This window comes from Oncorhynchus gorbuscha, linkage group LG08 (genome assembly GCF_021184085.1).
Source record: "Oncorhynchus gorbuscha isolate QuinsamMale2020 ecotype Even-year linkage group LG08, OgorEven_v1.0, whole genome shotgun sequence".
Lineage (NCBI taxonomy): Eukaryota > Metazoa > Chordata > Actinopteri > Salmoniformes > Salmonidae > Oncorhynchus > Oncorhynchus gorbuscha.
In genome coordinates, this window is record NC_060180.1 from 67,202,027 (window position 1) to 67,218,665 (window position 16,639).

Genomic DNA, 16,639 nt, shown 5'->3' on the forward strand with positions numbered 1-16,639 from the left:
CATGTCCAATTTATCCAACCTACCTTTTCTGAGCAACTCATAACACTCCCCAACCAATAAAACAAGACAAACCATAGCGGGACGGCTGAGAAGGCAATGTGGCTCCTGGAGGTCAAATCAGCCAGGTCCCCTTGGAGAGGCAGGATGCCACTCCTTCCTATGTGTTAGCGCTCAGTGACTGGAGAGCCAGATGGGAGAAGCAAATTCAGTAATGTTGCAAGAGCTAGGTCAAATTGCTGAAAAGTTGTCAACGTTTATGCATCCTGACTGGGCCTGCCATAGGCTCACTCACAGGCAGGCACAGCTCTTAAAGGAAAAATCCACTCAAAAACTATTAGTCCACTGTTGATTTAGTGCCAAAATGTTTTGCATTTCAGAAATAAAGCTTTCAAGATATAGGACTTTCAAAAAGCTAATTGTGACTTGCCACATCAACACAATGCAAAGGAATTTATAATTCTATTCAGGCTCCCGTGCAACAGTCTTCGGGTTTCTGCTGAGTGCTTCAAATAAACATGTATCTGATTGGAACGACTTTTCCTGTTCATCCAGTTTAGCATTTTGCCATCGGCCCCTTCACTAACCTGTTTTGGGATTGATTGACTGTACTTATTACCTTAAAGCTGCAATATGTAACTTTTTGGGCAACCCGACCAAATTACCATAATGTGTGATATAGATCTGTCATTCACACTGAAAGCAAGTCTAAGATGCTGTAGATATGTTATATGTTGGCGATTTCTATGCTTCCTGTTCTTAAGTTAAGTTTTTGCATCTTTTGGTTTTGGCGTTGTACACCAACTTCAAACAACTGAAAACACAATAAATCTAAACTAAGATATTAGTTTAGATTTAGTACATTGATGTTCTACACTCTATTTGCTCTATTCTCTATTGCTTGTTTTTAGCAACCAGGAAATGGCAGAGCGATTTCTACATATTACACCTTTTAAAGTATTTTTTTTTCTTCCATTGATATATTCGTGAAGACCAGTATGAAGGGGATCTACTTTCAGGCATGTATGTTACGGCTGCTACTTTAGGTAAATGAGTAGGTAACGTGGGTGCAGGGAAAGTGCTGAAAGAGCAGAGCAGAGACGTGACAACGCAACAACACACTAGCCTTCTTGTGTAGACACTCTCAAGCTGCTGCTAGTGGGGAGGTGCCACACAATCCCGCTGTGTGTGTGTGTGTGTGTATACCGGGAAGGGGAGGAGGGTGTGGGGATGTCAGAGCACCGGGTAGCCAGAAAGCCGCCCTTCATACACACGTACACACACACATGGGTTCACTCACACGCACACACACATGCGCCCTCACACACACATGCATGTGCACACGCAAAAACACACACACACAACCACTCTGTCTTCATAGGAACCCTGGATGTAAACACACATTCCCTCACTCCGGTGGCTTAGCCCTGAGGATCCAATGAACACACAGTTGAACGGTTACACACTCACACACCTATTCCCAAAAGGCATTACACTGCACACTGTGTTCACTAAGATACTTTGTAAGTGAACACAGAATCCTTTTTGTGAATTATTAAGCATGAGTCTAAATGAATGACAATGCCCACTGGGCACAGACAGACGTCAATTCAACGTCTATTCCACGTTCGTTTTAATTGGAATGATGTGAAAACAAAGTTGATTTAACCAGTGTGTGCCCAGTGGGTGATGTATGGTAAGCAGGCATTTACCCCAGCACATTTGTTTAATTTGGTTTCATAATTTGAACACAAAAATGTTGAAAAAAATGTGCAAAGTAGGCCTACTGTTTTTAGACTGACTTGCCTTCGTCATTCGTCAACTCGCGCTCTATGCCCATCTGCTAAAAGTGCTGCAGTGTGTGTGTGCGTGAGTGAGTGCGTGAGTGAGTGAGTGAGTGCGTGCGTGAGTGCGTGAGTGAGTGCGTGAGTGCGTGAGTGCGTGTGTGTCTTTACCAATCAGATTCACGGAAATCACAGGTCGGGCATGGTGCATCCACTTCCATCCAATATTATTTAAGCAAACAAGAAAATAACTCCAGAGCGCCACAAGCAAAAACACTTTACACAAATGTTGTAGCAGCCTACCTGAACGGTAGCAATCAGATAACTATAATAATATTAGTCTGATCAACTGTAGGCCAGAGGTTCAATTCGCTTGACCGTTACGCTACGTTGCGGAGCAGTTTATACTGAAAGACACGTTTACCCAAAATGCATTTTTTTGGTGTTGACCAAATCAAATGTTATTTGTCATATGCTTTGTAAACGAAAGGAGTATACTAACAGTGAAATGCTAACTTACAGTTGAAGTCGGAAGTTTACATACACTTAGGTTGGAGTCATTAAAACTCGTTTTTCAACAACTCCACAAATGTCTTGTTAACAAACTATAGTTTTGGCAAGTCGGTTAGGACATCTACTTTGTGCATAACACAAGTCATTTTTCCAACAATTGTTTACAGACACATTATTTCACTTATAATTCACTGTATCACAATTCCAGTGGGTCAGAAGTATATATACATTAAGTTGACTGTGTCATTAACCAGCTTGGAAAATTCCAGAAAATTATGTAATGGTTTTAGAAGCTTCTGATAGGCTAATTGACATAATTTGAGTCAATAGGAGGTGTACCTGTGGATGTATTTCAAGGCCTACCTTCAAACTCAGTGCTTCTTTGCTTGACATCGTGGGGAAATCTAAAGAAATCAGCCTACCTCAGAAAGAAAATTGTAGACCTCCACAAGTCTGGTTCATCCTTGGGAGCAATATCCAAATGCCTGAAGGTACCACGTTCATCTGTACAAACAATAGTATGCAAGTATAAACACCATGGGACCACGCAGCCGTCATACCGCTCAGGAAGGAGACGCGTTTTGTCTCCTAGAGATTAATGTACTTTGCTGCGAAAAGTGCAAATCAATCCCAGAACAACAGCAAAGGACCTTGTTAAGATGCTGGAGGAAACAAGTACAAAAGTATCTATATCAACTGTAAAACAAGTCCTATATCGACATAACCTGAAAGGCCGCTCAACAAGGATGAATCTGACTTGCCTAGTAAAACATAAAACATGTTGTGGAGGTGCTTTGCTGCTATCTGTTCTGTTCTGGTGCACTTCACAAAACAGATAGCACCATGGGGGAGCATGGTGTCAAGATATCAGTCAGGAAGTTAAAGCTTGGTTGCAAATGGGTCTTCCAAATGGACAATGACCCCAAGCATACTTCCAAAGTTGTGGCAAAATGGCTTAAGGACAACAAAGGTATTGGAGTGGCCATCACAAAGCCCTCAACCTCAATCCTATAGAGAATTTGTGGGCAGAACTGAAAAAGTGTGTGAGCAAGGAGGCCTACAAACCTGACTCAGTTACACCAGCTCTGTCAGGAGGAATGGGCAAAAATTCACCCAACTTATTGTGGGAAGCTTGTGGAAGGCTACCCAAAACATTTGACCCAAGTTATTAAACAGTTTAAAGGCAATACACTCAATTAGTATTTGGTAGCATCTAAACTTCTGACCTACTGGGAATGTGATGAAAGAAATCAAAGCTGCAATAAATAATTTTCTCTACTATTATTCTGACATTTCACATTCTTATCATAAAATGGTGATCCTAACTGACCTAAGACAGGGAATTTGTACTTGGATTCAATTTCAGGAATTGTGAAAAACTGAGTAGATGTAGATGACTGATGTCAAGAGAGACGAGTGCCTTAGCCAAGTGCAATCTAAAACTTGTGTGGTCGAGAGACGAGAACTTTATGGCAAAAGCTTGGCTTCTGACAGGGACAACTGGAATTCTCCCCACTACATGTTACCATAGTAAAATGATCTGTTTGTCACCAGTTAAACTGATTCCACATTGAATTTAGTCTTCAAGATGCTCGAACTGTCACACCCTGATCCGTTTCACCTGTCCTTCTGCTTGTCTCCACCCCCCTCTAGGTGTAGCCCATCTTCCCCACTTATCCCCTGGGTATTTATACCTGTGTCTTCTGTCTGTATGTGCCAGTTCGTCTTGTTTGCCAAGTCAACCAGCGGTTTTCTCTCAGCTCCTGGTTTTTCCTAGTCTCTCTTTTTCCTCGTCCTCCTGGTTTTGACCCTTGCCTGTCCTGACTCTGAGCCCGCCTGCCTGACCACTCTGCCTGCCCATGACCTCGAGCCTGCCTGCCGCCCTGTACCGTTTTGGACTCTGCTCTGACTATGACCTCTTGCCTGTCCCCAACCTGCCTTTTGTCTATCCCTTGAATTATAATAAATGTGTCTGCATCTGGGTCTCGCCTTGTGTTGTGATACAAACAAGCACATGTGTCTGTAGCTGGTGTTCTTCAACTCTAAAATGCACTAGACTGTGTCAGACAAAATCCACAAAAAAAAGACATGGTCCCGATGTCGAAATAGTGAGGTCAGGGGCTAGTTCAAACTGCAGCAAGGTGATGAATGGGAGCAGAACACAGGAAAGCTAAATAGGTTGTGAGACAAAAGTGAAAGACAAGAATTAATCAAATAAATCATCACAGCAAAGGAATTTACAATTAACAAAAATATAAACGCAACATGCAACAATTTCAAAGAGTTTCAGAAAATCTGTCAATTTAAATTAATTATAATCTTTGGATTTCACATGGCTTGAAATATAGATACCTTTTTTTAAGGTAGGGGTGTGGATCAGAAAACATGTCAGTATCTGGTGTGATTTTTTACTTATTTTCTACCATAATTTGCAAATAAATAAATTAATCCTACAATGTGATTTTCTGGATTTTTTTCCCTCATTTTGTCTGTCATAGTTGAAGTGTACCTATGATGAAAATTATAGGCCTCTCTCATCTTTTTAAGTGGGAGAACTTGCACAATCGGTGGCTGACTAAATACTTTTTTGCCCCACTGTGTTATTAAAATCCACTGAAAATCTTGTTGGTAATTCATCCCATACACAGATGCAAACAGGTTGATTTCTTGGCAGTGTCTCCCTCAGATCATCCCAAACATAGGCTTCACTCAATTACTGGGGTGACAGTGACAGTCAGACAGACAGAGACAGTCATGTACGCACACTCACGCACACACGCACGTGAAAGGAAGAACACCCGACACATAGGTTCTACAAGCAAAGGAAGTGGAAGACGTTTTTCTGAATTTGAAGTCATTTGTATTTGTTTGCCAGGATCTATACTATGACTGAACAAAAACCGGTCAAACAAGATTGTTTAACTATGTCACGAGTACAGAGCTACTGCTAACTACCTATGGGCCTGTCACATACCTGTATATTCAGGGCAGAAGAGAAACCTAAATCCAAATGCTGATGTGGATTATTTTCTAAGAGCAATGGGGTATACATATCAACAGTGCACCTATTGACTTTGATGGGAGTTTGTTTGAAAAAAAATATTAATCTTGCCACAAAATGTTATCAGAGAACAAATCCGATTGAGTAAAAGAGGATAGACCTGAGAAAATGAGCCTGATAGGTGTAACGTTAACCAAGAGGTGAAGGCCCAACATAAAAAGAATAGGGGAGACATTCAGTGCAGCTTCATCTTACTCTTTTTGGATGGCTGAAAGGGTCTCAGGGGGCTCCTTCCACTTTAGCCATGATGCAACCAAACCAGCTTGTTGGGACATTCGACTGTTATATAACTAACACCAAATGTTCCAACAAACGTGGTTGGTTGCATAGCAGCTACTTCCACTAGACCCCAATTGGCAGCTCTCTAACGTTACTTCTCTCTATTTTTTAAAAGATATGTTGCAGTAACTGGGTCGCTATCACTTTGTTTGATTTAAAGTTATTTTTTCTTCACTTGAATTAAGGCCAAAACAAAATATTAATTCCACAATCTGTAGAATTGTAGCTGTAGGCTGAAACTTTTATCTGCAAAACGTCCTGGCTAGGCTACATGTTACTGTAGCAACGGTTCTTCTCAATCTGTGACTGTAGTCGACAGTGTAACATTCTGAATAACCTACAATGTAGCTGGAAACACCACGAAACAACACAATGTCTGTCAGGATTTGGCCAGGGTTGTTCCGGTTTTTGGTCACTAGATGCCCCCATTGTGCCTTTTGACCTTTTGTTTTCCCTTGATCCCCATTATTATTTGCACCTGTGCCTCGTTTCCCCTGATTGTATTTAAACCCTTTGTTTTCCTCTGTTCTTTGCTCTGTGTTTGTATGTTAGCACCCAGCCCTAGTACTCTGTGAACTCTTGTTGATCCCGGTGGACTCTCTTGTGGAATTCTGTTTTTTTTGTTCTTGTTTGTTTGTTTTTTGAGTATCTTTTGAGGCTTTTTGTGCTTTACCTTCCACCTTGTGGATTTAACTTTTTTGTCTTGGAGGATTACCTTTGTTCTGGTAGGATTCCTTTTGAGGTTGTGGAGTTACATGTTTTCCTGAAGAACTTCACTTTTTACTTCATTAAATACACCGTCTCAAGTACTGCTGTGTCTGCCTCATCTTCTGGGTTCTGCCGAATATTCGTGGCTCAGTTGGTTAAGTGACTGTTTCTCACTCCGGAGACCCGGGTTCGTAACCGGGTCCTGACAGAAACACAGAGCAAAGAACAGAGGAAAACAGGGTTTAAATACAATCAGGGGAAACGAGGCACAGGTGCAAATAATAATGGGGATCAAGGGAAAACAAAAGGTCAAAAGGCACAATGGGGGCATCTAGTGACCAAAAACCGGAACAACCCTGGCCAAATCCTGACAATGTCACAACATAATAATGTAGCAAACAATGTGACAATATTGTAAACACAATGTAACAACATTATAAGCTGTAAGACTTGCAGATAAACTTCATTACTTTATTCACTTCTTTAGAAGTGTAATGTTACTTGCTGTCGCGCAATCTTGACCCAAACGTGTTCAGAATGAAGGTAAGCAGTCGCAACTTTACCTGTGGTAGGATTCATTTGGAGAGGTGAGCGGGGGAACATGATGCGGACAACTCATTCGAATAAGTGTCTCTCACTCTCCTTGTCTCACTCTTGCAGACTTCAGGCATAAAGACTTGATAGTTGCCCCATTTCTCGCTCCAATGTGGTCTCAGAGCATTTCGTATTATTCTGTATGTACATTTCGAGACATTCCATTTAGTATGATAAATTACCCTTTGTATGGTATGCATTAATTTGTAGATGTACATCATCCATTTTATATGATATGTTACGACTTACAATTCGTATATATGTTATAAATTGAAATTTGTACACTATGTTACGAATTTGCCAAGTGTATGAAATGTTCTGAATTCCAATTAATCGTGGCTAACGTTATCTAGCTGGCTAATGTTAGCTAGGTTAGGGTTAAGGTTAGAAGACAGGGTTAGGGTTAGGACAAGAGATTTCTACCATGCTAAGTAGTTGAAGTAACTAAAAAGTAGTTGCATAGTTGCATAGTTGCTAAATAGATAAAATTCTAAAGTTGTCTGTGATGAGATTCAAATATGCAATCTTTGGGTTGCTAGACGTTTGCGTTTTTGCCTTAAGTAACCTTCTGTCTTATGTAAGCATACCAAACGTAACATATCATACTAAGTTAAGTGTCTCAGATTCACATTTACTATGTTATGTCTAGTCTGAGACCAGTCTGCTCTGTCAACAGAGATGCAAAAGTAGAGAGATGTATTCCTGGGGGCACTTTCTGAGGTTCTTTATGTACACTTGGCTCAAACTACCTGCCCCTCAAGTAGTCAGAAGAAAATTGACTACTTCAAAATGGAGATGGCCTCTGCCAATGGCACTGCCCATACTCTCACAGACACCGTAATGGGACAGATACAATGATGTGATGTCTATGGTTTCAGTCAACTTTTTCTTCATATTGTTTTGGAACTTGGGCCTCAATAAAACTTTAAATTGATTTACACCTGCTGGATCGGCATGTTAACATTGACTGTCTGTCTGCAGTGTAGCAGTCTCTCACATTAGGTCCATGTCATCATGAAGTCTAATCTCTGCTCTCTACACATTTATTCACCAGTGGATTTTACATATATACTGAACAAAAATATAAACACAACATGTAAAGTGTTGGTCCCATGTTTCATGAGCTGAAATAAAATATCCCAGAAATGTTCCAATTTTGCTTTCGTCCCTCTCCATGCCCCTACCTGGGCTTGAACCAGGAACTCTTTGCACAAATCAACAACTGTCTCTCATGAAGAATCATTACCTACCGCTCCACAAAAGCCACAGCCCTTGTAGAGCAAGGAAACAATTACTTCAAAGTCTCAGAGCAAGTGACGTCACGAATTAAACCACTATTAGCACGCACCTCGCTAACTAGCTAGCCATTGGATGCATATCTGTATTCCCAGTCATGTGAAATCCATAGATTAGGGCCTGATTAATTTATTTTAATTGCCTGATTTCCATATATGAACTGTAACTTAGTAAAGTCTTTGAAATTGTTACATGTTGTATTCATTTTTGCACATTGTAGTTTCCAGAAGATACCGACCCAAGTACCATTACGCTTGTTTACACTGAGCTGAACTGGGGTCTGAACGCAATCATAGTTACATTAAGACACTGTGGAGCCAGAGCGAGATATGGGTCAGAAAACAAACCTCAATGTAGGTATGGGATATGTTACTGTACTAAATTTTACCTTTATCCACATTGCTCCATCGAGAAGATTGAAATACTGCTACTTTTTTTTCTTCTCGGAGTAACAGTTGGGATAATGAGACAATTCGGAGTACGGTGCATTTCTCATTCCTGGATTGAGGTACCTTTTTGAGGCCATATCTCATACCGGCTCCATGTTGTCCTAATATACACTGGAAGGCTGTCCAAGACTAGTGCAGCTGTAAACAAGTGGGTCAGATCTGCTGGCTAACCTACAGGCTTCATTTGAGTTAGATGATAGCACAGATAGGATTATCTTTAATGATAGCCTCAATGTCGACAGAGATCCATCCATATATTAGCAACATAAAAATATATTTTTTAAAGGTTGCGCTTTTGATAGAGAACCCCATAATGCTGTCTGATAACCACCAGACAGTTCTTCCAGTGTATATTAGGACACCATAGAGCCGGTATGAGATAAACGTACCTCAATCCAGGAATGAGAAATGCACTTCTGTAGCTCAGTTGGTAGAACATGGCGCTTGTAACGCCAGGGTAGTGGGTTCGATTCCCGGGACCACCCATACGTGGAATGTATGCACACATGACTAAGTCGCTTTGGATAAAAGCGTCTGCTAAATGGCATATATTATTATTATTATATTACTGTACTCCGAATTGTCCCATTATCCAACTGTTACTGAGAAGATTGAATGACCACTACAGAACCTAACTGCACCGCAAACGTCCGGTAAACAATACATTCCTGTAGATATTTTCTCTCCACTTCCTATCCTCAAAAGGACCAACCGGTAAAGTGTAAATATATATTTATTTAATATTCTTCCTTGTAGTGATTCTTGCGTGTTTTTTAACACAACTTATTTCAGACTGAATATCCATGGGGTACCCATGGTAACACAGTATGATGTTTAAGCAACCTAGGTGCTTGTTTCCTAGGCTGATAAATCAGACTGTGATTCCAGCTTTCTGTTTACAAGGCCTGAAACTAAGCACTGCAAAAACTTTCCTTACAAGCCAGAATGTTGAAATACTAAGTAAAAATACTTTAAAGTAAGTCGTTTTCTGTACTTTAATATTCATATTTTTGACTACTTTTACTTCACTACATTCCTAAATAAAATTTTATTTTTACTCCATACATTTTCCCTTACACCCAAAAGTACTTAAAAGGACAGTAAAATGATCTATATCTCCATCTCTGATTTCCAGGAGGTGGCTGCCCACTATAATGGTTAGCTTACAAATGTCTCAGAACCTCCGGCGCCGACTGAGATGGCCGCCTCGCTTCGCGTTCCTAGGAAACTATGCAGTTTTTTGTTTTTTAACGTGTTATTTCTTACATTAGTACCCCAGGTCATCTTAGGTTTCATTACATACAGTCGAGAAGAACTACTGAATATGAGATCAGCGTCAACTCACCATCAGTACGACCAAGAATATGTTTTCCGCGACGCGGATCCTGTGTTCTGCCTTACAAACAGGACAACGGAATGGATTGCATGCAGCGACCCAAAAAAACGACTCCGAAAAAGAGGGAAACAAGGCGGTGTTCTGGTCAGACTCCGAAAAAGGGCACATCGCGCACCACTTCCCAGCATTCTTCTTGCCAATGTCCAGTCTCTCGACAACAAGGTTGACGAAATCCGAGCAAGGGTGGCATTCCAGAGGGACATCAGAGACTGCAACGTTCTCTGCTTCACAGAAACATGGCTCACTGGGAAGACGCTATCCGATGCGGTGCAGCCAACGGGTTTCTCCACGCATACATCTCTCTGGTAAGAAGAGTGGCGGGGGCGTATGCCTCATGACTAACGGGACATGGTGTGATGAAGGAAACATACAGGAACTCAAATCCTTCTGTTCACCTGATTTAGAATTCCTCACAATCAAATGTAGACCGCATTATCTTCCAAGAGAATTCTCTTCGATTATAATCACAGCCGTATATATCCCCCCCCAAGCAGACACATCGACGGCTCTGAACGAACTTTATTTAACTCTTTGCAAACTGGAAACCATTTATCCGGAGGCTGCATTCATTGTAGCTGGGGATTTTAACAAAGCTAATCTGAAAACAAGACTCCCTAAATTTTATCAGCATATCGATTGCGCAACCAGGGGTGGTAAAACCTTGGATCATTGTTACTCTAACTTCCGCGACGCATATAAGGCCCTGCCCCGCCCCCCTTTCGGGAAAGCTGACCACGACTCCATTTTGCCCTTCCCTGCCTACAGGCAGAAGCTAAAACAAGAGGCTCCCACGCTGAGGTCTGTCCAACGCTGGTCAGACCAAGCTGACTCTACACTCCAAGACTGCTTCCATCACGTGGACTGGGACATGTTTCGTATTGCGTCAGATGGAAATATTGACGAATATGCTGATTCGGTGTGCGAGTTCATTAGAACATGCGTCGAAGATGACGTTCCCATAGCAACGATAAAAACATTCCCAAACCAGAAACCGTGGATTGATGGCAGCATTCGCGTGAAACTGAAAGCACGAACCACTGCTTTTAATCAGGGCAAGGTGTCTGGTTACATGTCCGAATATAAACAATGCAGCTATTCCCTCCGCAAGGCTATTAAACAAGCTAAGCGTCAGTACAGAGACAAAGTGGAATCTCAATTCAATGGCTCAGACACAAGAGGCATGTGGCAGGGTCTACAGTCATCACGGACTACAAGAAGAAACCCAGCCCAGTCACGGACCAGGATGTCTTGCTCCCAGGCAGACTAAATAACTTTTTTGCCCGCTTTGAGGACAATACAGTGCCACTGACACGGCCTGCAACGAAAACATGCGGTCTCTCCTTCACTGCAGCCGAGGTGAGTAAGACATTTAAACGTGTTAACCCTCGCAAGGCTGCAGGCCCAGACGGCATCCCCAGCCGCGCCCTCAGAGCATGCGCAGACCAGCTGGCCGGTGTGTTTACGGACATATTCAATCAATCCCTATACCAGTCTGCTGTTCCCACATGCTTCAAGAGAGCCACCATTGTTCCTGTTCCCAAGAAAGCTAAGGTAACTGAGCTAAACGACTACCGCCCCGTAGCACTCACTTCCGTCATTATGAAGTGCTTTGAGAGACTAGTCAAGGACCATATCACCTCCACCCTACCTGACACCCTAGACCCACTCCAATTTGCTTACCGCCCAAATAGGTCCACAGACGATGCAATCTCAACCACACTGCACACTGCCCTAACCCACCTGGACAAGAGGAATACCTATGTGAGAATGCTGTTCATCGACTACAGCTCGGCATTCAACACCATAGTACCCTCCAAGCTCGTCATCAAGCTCGAGACCCTGGGTCTCGACCCCGCTCTGTGCAACTGGGTACTGGACTTCCTGACGGGCCGCCCCCAGGTGGTGAGGGTAGGCAACAACATCTCCTCCCCGCTGATCCTCAACACGGGGGCCCCACAAGGGTGCGTTCTGAGCCCTCTCCTGTACTCCCTGTTCACCCACAACTGCGTGGCCACACACGCCTCCTCCAATTCAATCATCAAGTTTGCGGACGACACAACAGTGGTAGGCTTGATTACCAACAACGACGAGACGGCCTACAGGGAGGAGGTGAGGGCCCTCGGAGTGTGGTGTCAGGAAAATAACCTCACACTCAACGTCAACAAAACTAAGGAGATGATTGTGGACTTCAGGAAACAGCAGAGGGAACACCCCCCTATCCACATCGATGGAACAGTAGTGGAGAGGGTAGCAAGTTTTAAGTTCCTCGGCATACACATCACAGACAAACTGAATTGGTCCACTCACACTGACAGCGTCGTGAAGAAGGCGCAGCAGCGCCTCTTCAACCTCAGGAGGCTGAAGAAATTCGGCTTGTCACCAAAAGCACTCACAAACTTCTACAGATGCACAATCGAGAGCATCCTGGCGGGCTGTATCACCGCCTGGTACGGCAACTGCTCCGCCCTCAACCGTAAGGCTCTCCAGAGGGTAGTGAGGACTGCACAACGCATCACCGGGGGCAAACTACCTGCCCTCCAGGACACCTACACCACCCGATGTTACAGGAAGGCCATAAAGATCATCAAGGACATCAACCACCCGAACCACTGCCTGTTCACCCCGCTATCATCCAGAAGGCGAGGTCAGTACAGGTGCATCAAAGCTGGGACCGAGAGACTGAAAAACAGCTTCTATCTCAAGGCCATCAGACTGTTAAACAGCCACCACTAACATTGAGTGGCTGCTGCCAACACACTGTCATTGACACTGACCCAACTCCAGCCACTTTAATAATGGGAATTGATGGAAAATGATGGAAATATATCACTAGCCACTTTAAACAATGCTACCTTATATAATGTTACTTACCCTACATTATTCATCTCATATGCATACGTATATACTGTACTCTACATCATCGACTGCATCCTTATGTAATACATGTATCACTAGCCACTTTAACTATGCCACTTTGTTTACTTTGTCTACACACTCATCTCATATGTATATATTGTACTCGATACCATCTACTGTATGCTGCTCTGTACCATCACTCATTCATATATCCTTATGTACATATTCTTTATCCCCTTACACTGTGTATAAGACAGTAGTTTTGGAATTGTTAGTTAGATTACTTGTTGGTTATCACTGCATTGTCGGAACTAGAAGCACAAGCATTTCGCTACACTCACATTAACATCTGCTAATCATGTGTATGTGACAAATAAAATTTGATTTGATTTGATTTAATGTACAATGTCAAGCTTTGTGTGTGTGTGTGTGCTGTGGCAATGTGTTTTCCAACCCTTTGAAATGTCAATTAGATTGTGTATTTTTTATTTTACCTTGGCAAGTCAGTTAAGAATAAATTATTATTTTCAATGACGGCCTTAACTGCCTGTTCAGGAGCAGAACGACAGATCGTCAGCTCGGGGGTTTGAACTTGCAACCTTCCGATAGTCCAACACTAACCACTAGGCTAACCTGCCGCATCTGTGACTACAGTATTTAGTGCTTTGTGGCATTGACTGTTCCTTTGATGTGCATGTGGGACCAGGGATTGCCACAGACCCATCTCCTTGGCACTATGTAAGTGTTGGGTTTTGATTTGGTCTACTTTTTATTTTATTTTCTAGCATCTTGTCATTGCTCAAACCAGCTGCACTGTCCCCAAATCCTACATTATTTATTTAATCAGAAATATGATAGACTTTATAACCTGGATTGACTCTTCAAAGATTAACTGCATATTTGACCTACAATGATGTGAGACCACTATCAAACATAAACTGCACTTCGTCACACTTATCTTGACAATATGTTTGAAAGCTCAAAAAGTTCCAGGCATACGTTTGGATGAAGTAGTCTATTATGGTAAATAGTGTTGTACAAATGAGGATACTGATGGTCTCATTGGTGCCTTTTGTTTTCCAGAAGGAGAATCTTGTGGCGCAGACCTAGTGACCGACTGGGTCATTGAAGAGGCTTGCATGCTTATGTGATCATTTCAAGTATGAGCAAGTGTGTGCGTTTAACCGTGCGACTATGTTTTTGGGAGTGTTAATTCTAATTTCAACATGTAGTGTTACATTTTTTTATTCTGATAAACATTGAGAAGATAGTAAATATACCTTTGAACAAATAATTACTTACAATTATGTATGTTTTGTAAACAATAAACTCACTGTAACAAGTTGTTTCACACTTAAGACCATTTGCATATAGAATTTTCCTTCAGAGACATGGTAAAGAACCCCCACCTCATAATGTAAACATTGTTAACACATTTTCAATCCCTTTTATACTCCAGCGAATGGGATTATACAAACACTATAAATGCACAGAAAGCTACACCTCGCTCACATTAGCAATCACAGGTCAGTATGTGTCCATACAGATATTCGACATGACACACAGCTGAAACAGACATGAGTCCATCCCACCCTCTCCCCCAAGGCACCCGTGTACCAGGTCCCACCCTCTCCCCCAGTGTACCAGGCACCCTCTCCCCCAAGTGTACCAGGTCCCACCCTCTCCCCCAAGGCACCCGTGTACCAGGTCCCACCCTCTCCCCCAAGGCACCCGTGTACCAGGTCCCACCCTCTCCCCCAAGGCACCCGTGTACCAGGTCCCACCCTCTCCCCCAAGGCACCCGTGTACCAGGTCCCACCCTCTCCCCCAAGGCACCCGTGTACCAGGTCCCACCCTCTCCCCCAAGGCACCCGTGTACCAGGTCCCACCCTCTCCCCCACCCGTGTAAGGCACCCGTGTACCAGGTCCCACCCTCTCCCCCAAGGCACCCGTGTACCAGGTCCCACCCTCTCCCCCAAGGCACCCCACCCGTGTACCAGGTCCCACCCTCTCCCCCAAGGCACCCGTGTACCAGGTCCCACCCTCTCCCCAAGGCACCCGTGTACCAGGTCCCACCCTCTCCCCCAAGGCACCCGTGTACCAGGTCCCACCCTCTCCCCAAAGGCACCCGTGTACCAGGTCCCACCCTCTCCCCCAAGGCACCCGTGTACCAGGTCCCACCCTCTCCCCAAGGCACCCGTGTACCAGGTCCCACCCTCTCCCCAAGGCACCCGTGTACCAGGTCCCACCCTCTCCCCCAAGGCACCCGTGTACCAGGTCCCACCCTCTCCCCCAAGGCACCCGTGCAGGTCCCACCCTCTCCCCCAAGGCACCCGTGTACCAGGTCCCACCCTCTCCCCCAAGGCACCCGTGTACCAGGTCCCACCCTCTCCCCCAAGGCACCCGTGTACCAGGTCCCACCCTCTCCCCCAAGGCACCCGTGTACCAGGTCCCACCCTCTCCCCCAAGGCACCCGTGTACCAGGTCCCACCCTCTCCCCCAAGGCACCCGTGTACCAGGTCCCACCACCCCCAAGGCACCCGTGTACCAGGTCCCAGGTCCCCCACCCTCTCCCCCAAGGCACCCGTGTAGGTCCCACCCTCTCCCCCAAGGCACCCGTGTACCAGGTCCCACCCTCTCCCCAAGGCACCCGTGTACCAGGTCCCACCCTCTCCCCCAAGGCACCCGTGTACCAGGTCCCACCCTCTCCCCCAAGGCACCCGTGTACCAGGTCCCACCCTCTCCCCCAAGGCACCCGTGTACCAGGTCCCCTCTCCCCACACCTCTCCCCTCCCCAAGGCACCCGTGTACCAGGTCCCACCCTCCCCCCAAGGCACCCGTGTACCAGGTCCCACCCTCCCCAAGGCACCCGGCACCCGTGTACCAGGTCCCACCCTCTCCCCCAAGGCACCCGTGTACCAGGTCCCACCCTCTCCCCCAAGGCACCCGTGTACCAGGTCCCACCCTCTCCCCCAAGGCACCCGTGTACCAGGTCCCACCCTCTCCCCAAGGCACCCGTGTACCAGGTCCCACCCTCTCCCCCAAGGCACCCGTGTACCAGGTCCCACCCTCTCCCCCAAGGCACCCGTGTACCAGGTCCCACCCTCTCCCCCAAGGCACCCGTGTACCAGGTCCCACCCTCTCCCCCAAGGCACCCGTGTACCAGGTCCCACCCTCTCCCCCAGGGTCCCACCCTCTCCCCCAAGGCACCCGTGTCCCACCAGGTCCCCACCCTCTCCCCCAAGGCACCCGTGTACCAGGTCCCACCCTCTCCCCCAAGGCACCCGTGTACCAGGTCCCACCCTCTCCCCCAAGGCACCCGTGTACCAGGTCCCACCCTCTCCCCCAAGGCACCCGTGTACCAGGTCCCACCCTCTCCCCCACACCCGTGTACCAGGTCCCACCCTCTCCCCCAAACCCGTGGGTCCCACCAAGGCACCCGTGTACCAGGTCCCACCCTCTCCCCCAAGGCACCCGTCCAGGTCCCACCCTCTCCCCAAAGGCACCCGTGGTCCCACCAGGTCCCCCACCCTCTCCCCAAAGGCACCCGTGGTCCCACCAAAGGTCCCCCACCCTCTCCCCAAGGCACCCTCCCCAAGTGTACCAGGTCCCACCCTCTCCCCAAGGCACCCGTGTACCAGGTCCCACCCTCCCCCCAAGGCACCCGTGTAGGAACTTAAGCTTTGCTGTTAACAGAAACCATTAA

General features: G+C 45.4%; 2 protein-coding genes across 4 annotated transcripts in view; one reads left to right on the forward strand and one right to left on the reverse strand.

Annotated features, from left to right (window-relative positions):
• LOC124042071 (UDP-N-acetylglucosamine transporter-like) overlaps positions 1-515 on the reverse strand; it is a 28,507-nt gene extending 27,992 nt beyond the window's left edge. The window contains exon 1 of one of the 3 annotated variants that reach the window (XM_046360390.1): positions 24-511. In XM_046360390.1, coding sequence (XP_046216346.1) covers positions 24-41 — 18 coding nt within the window. In that variant the 5' untranslated portion in view covers positions 42-511. Of the gene's footprint in view, positions 1-23 lie in introns of all 3 variants that reach the window. The other 2 variants (XM_046360391.1, XM_046360392.1) reach the window with 2 other exon arrangements.
• A 13,995-nt stretch (positions 516-14,510) lies between these two features.
• On the forward strand, positions 14,511-16,613 carry LOC124040684 (proline-rich extensin-like protein EPR1). The gene has a single exon (XM_046357760.1). It carries the CDS (start codon positions 14,511-14,513, stop codon positions 16,611-16,613), a length of 2,103 nt encoding a protein of 700 aa, XP_046213716.1.
• Positions 16,614-16,639: the final 26 nt, after the last annotated feature.